Source organism: Arachis duranensis, chromosome 5 (assembly GCF_000817695.3).
Source record: "Arachis duranensis cultivar V14167 chromosome 5, aradu.V14167.gnm2.J7QH, whole genome shotgun sequence".
Classification (NCBI taxonomy): domain Eukaryota; kingdom Viridiplantae; phylum Streptophyta; class Magnoliopsida; order Fabales; family Fabaceae; genus Arachis; species Arachis duranensis.
The window spans coordinates 82,474,297-82,477,657 of record NC_029776.3 but is presented as its reverse complement, the minus strand read 5'-3'; the positions used below and the strand labels follow the sequence as shown (position 1 = coordinate 82,477,657).

At 34.3% G+C, this 3,361-nt stretch overlaps 1 protein-coding gene across 1 annotated transcript; it reads left to right on the top strand.

Moving 5' to 3' along the window:
* The first annotated feature begins 224 nt into the window (after nt 1-224).
* LOC107489786 (F-box/kelch-repeat protein At3g06240-like) lies at nt 225-2,126 on the top strand. The gene is made up of 2 exons (XM_016110546.1): nt 225-1,467; nt 2,005-2,126. The coding sequence occupies exons 1-2, from the start codon at nt 225-227 to the stop codon at nt 2,124-2,126; spliced, it is 1,365 nt and encodes a 454-aa protein (XP_015966032.1).
* Nucleotides 2,127-3,361: the final 1,235 nt, after the last annotated feature.

The following is a 3,361-nucleotide window of genomic DNA, read 5'->3' as shown; positions in this document are numbered from 1 at the left end:
ATATTATTGGCTCACAATCAACCAATTTGATTTGTTTGATGTAAAGTCCTATATATTATTGGAGATCTTGATTAGGAAAGAAATAAATAGATCGACAAAAATGTAAAACCATTGAAATTTTTCTAAACTTGTATGTTGGAATCTAATTTATTTTTCATAACATTTTGCGAGGCACAGCACAAGCGCAAGACCCTATCCTCTATTTGTTTCCATCTTCATCTTCAATGGAAATAGGCAACCATAGCAATCAGCTTCCTAATGATATTGTATTGAGAATTCTAACAAAATTATCTGTTAAATCTTTGAAGCGATTTAGTTGCGTGCAGAAGTCTTGGCTAAATTTACTTGAGAATTCTGATTTCAAGAGCGTGTACTACGAAAATTTAAAATCTAAAACTGCTTATTCATCGTCTCTCCTTCTATGGAGAGAATATGATGACAGAAGTGATGGACACATTCGTGAATATGATGACGAAAATGATGGAGATGATTTCAATGACGGAAGTGATGGAGATGATTTCAATGACGGAAGTGATGGAGACAATTTCGATGTCGGAAGTGATGGAGACAATTTCGATGACGGAAGTGTAGAATACGTCGTCCATCATCAATATGATGTGCATTTACTTTCTGGAGAGAGGTATGAAAACATGGTTACATTAATTTTGCCAAGTCTGTTTGAGGAGTATATTCCCGGCACTATTGCAGACTGTGTTAATGGTATCATATGCCATTATGAACAATCTAATTATGATGTAAAAATTGGACTTTGGAACCCCAAAACCGATGAGCGTAAAATTATTCCTCCGTGTGTTATTCCTGTAGAGCACATGTTTAATCCGTATGTAAGTGTTGGATTTGGTTATGATAATGTCAATGATGACTACAAAGTTATTCAATGTGTATATTACGTTCAACATACATTTTACTATGATGATTATGGTTTATCAAATTGGCAAATTTATAGTCTAAAAAGTAATTGTTGGAAGACACTTGAGCTTTTTGACATAGAAACGCACCAATATTCACATCAAGGTTTTGTAAGGTACTTGAATGGAGTATGGCACTGGAGAGGTAGGGAGTATGGGCGGGGTTGGCACAACGGAGAAGATGTAATTGTGTCATTTAACCTCAGCTCTGAAATGTTTCGAACTACATCGATTGCTTGGCTGCAAAGTAATTATGGTCGCCTCCTTACCGGAGCATTGGTAGTGCTCAACGAGTCTCTTGCTCTGATATCCTCTTTTGCTGAGAATAGTCGGATTGAAATATTTATTTTGGGTGAAGTTGGTGTAGAAGAATCTTGGGTGAAGCTTTTCACAATTGGACCCTTTCTAAAAGTTGATCTTCCAATGCAAATAGGCAACAAATGTGATGTAATATTTTATATTAGAAGCTATAACGATGAATTGGCTTCTTTTGATGTCATCACAAGCAAAGTAGTTCACAATATTAGTATCAAAGCAGGTAAGTTTGGTACATGGATTTACAAAGAAAACCTCTTCTCTTTCACCACAGGAATTAATTGATTAGTAAATATACGAATTCATATGTTATTCTTGTATGTTATAATAACACCAGTTCATTAATAAGCATATTCTTTTTGTGCACATGTAATATTTGATTCAAATTAAAAATTCGCTGATGTTGTTAATAATATTTATTTATATCTAGGGAATCAATAATTGAACCTTATTTTTTACACAACAACAACAGCAATAATAATAATTGTGTAAAAAAAAACATCATAAGGGTATTTTAATAGCAATTACCAATTTAAAATATTGAACTTGATTAAACTTAGTGAAATTACAAGGTCCATGTCTTTTTCCATTGTTTTTACCAAAAATAACTATTGCGTATTTCGTCTATTAGATTTAGCCAATCAATCGTTAATAAGTTGTCAAACTCTTTATCTATGAGAATAAATCACAAAAATAATTAATAATTTATAAATATCAAGATAAATGAAAATGGATAAAGTCTAATTAATATATTCAACAGGCTTGCTTGAAATTTATTGCTTGAATAAGATAATGGACAAGGATAAGGCACATTTATGGGCCACAAACCATATATTAAGAAATTCAGCTTGGAGAGCTGTTTTGTCAGTTTTTCAGGTGTAAAGATATGCAGAAATGATATGTCAGCTATTGTTAGACCTATTTAAAAAATTGATAGCCACTATTAGTAGGATGAGATGAAGAAGCAAATACTATAATATGAAAAATAATGAAGACTAATTACTTCGTTATGAAAATTTAGAGGGTTGGAGATAAAGATTGATGGTTCTATCCCCTATATAGAGCGTTAGCATTAACCCATCAGACCAAGGTAATTTATCTAAAGAATTGAATATGCAAACACTATTTTTTATTCATATATCAATCATATATAAGAAATAAGAAAGGGCTTAATTGTAACCTGCAAAAAGGAGAATATAGAAGCTACTTTTAGGAGTATAGTTTTCCATCAAACCCCACCGAATGAGAAGATTATCACTCAACCACTTCAAATTGATTGCAATTTTTAGGAGTTTAACAATGAAGCATGTGTTTAACAATATTTGGCAAGAAGTGGTGCCACCAAGGGTAGAAATATTGTTGTGGTTCGTGATTTTAGGAGCCTTAAATACAAAGAATGTCTTCTTAAGGAGATGTATCATAAATCAAAGTGATGAAATGTGTGTGATGTGCAGTGATAAACTAGAGACGGTGAGCCATTTGTTCTTGCACTGTAAGTATACCCTAAACATATGGTGGCTGGTGCACGAAATTGTGATCACTACAACTCAAATAATCCCCGGTAATGAATCCAAAAACTTGGTGTTCAATACCATGGCATAAACACAACTTCGCACAACTAACCAGCAAGTGTACTGGGTCGTCCAAGTAATAAACCTTACGCGAGTAAGGGTCGATCCCACAGAGATTGTTGGTATGAAGCAAGCTATGGTCACCTTGTAAATCTTAGTCAGGCAAACTCAAATGGTTATGAATGATGAATAAAACATAAAGATAAAGATAGAGATACTTATGCAATTCATTGGTGGGAATTTCAGATAAGCATATGAAGATGCTTTGTCCCTTCTGTCTCTCTGCTTTCCTACTGTCTTCATCCAATCCTTCTTACTCCTTTCCATGGCAAGCTGTATGTAGGGTTTCACCGTTGTCAGTGGCTACCTCCCATCCTCTCAGTGAAAATGTTCAACGCACCCTGTCATGGCATGGCTAATCATCTGTCGGTTCTCAATCAGGTTGGAATAGAATCCAGTGATTCTTTTGCGTCTGTCACTAACGCCCAGCCCTCAGGAGTTTGAAGCACGTCACAGTCATTCAATCATTGAATCCTACTCAAAATA

What these genes read in the sequence shown, in the direction of transcription:
- LOC107489786 (XM_016110546.1), top strand. Translation starts at nt 225, where the DNA reads ATGGAAATAGGCAACCATAGCAATCAGCTTCCTAATGATATTGTATTG. An exon ending in CAATATTAGTATCAAAGCAG is followed by an intron (nt 1,468 to 2,004) that starts GTAAGTTTGGTA and finishes TATATTCAACAG; the next exon opens with GCTTGCTTGAAATTTATTGC.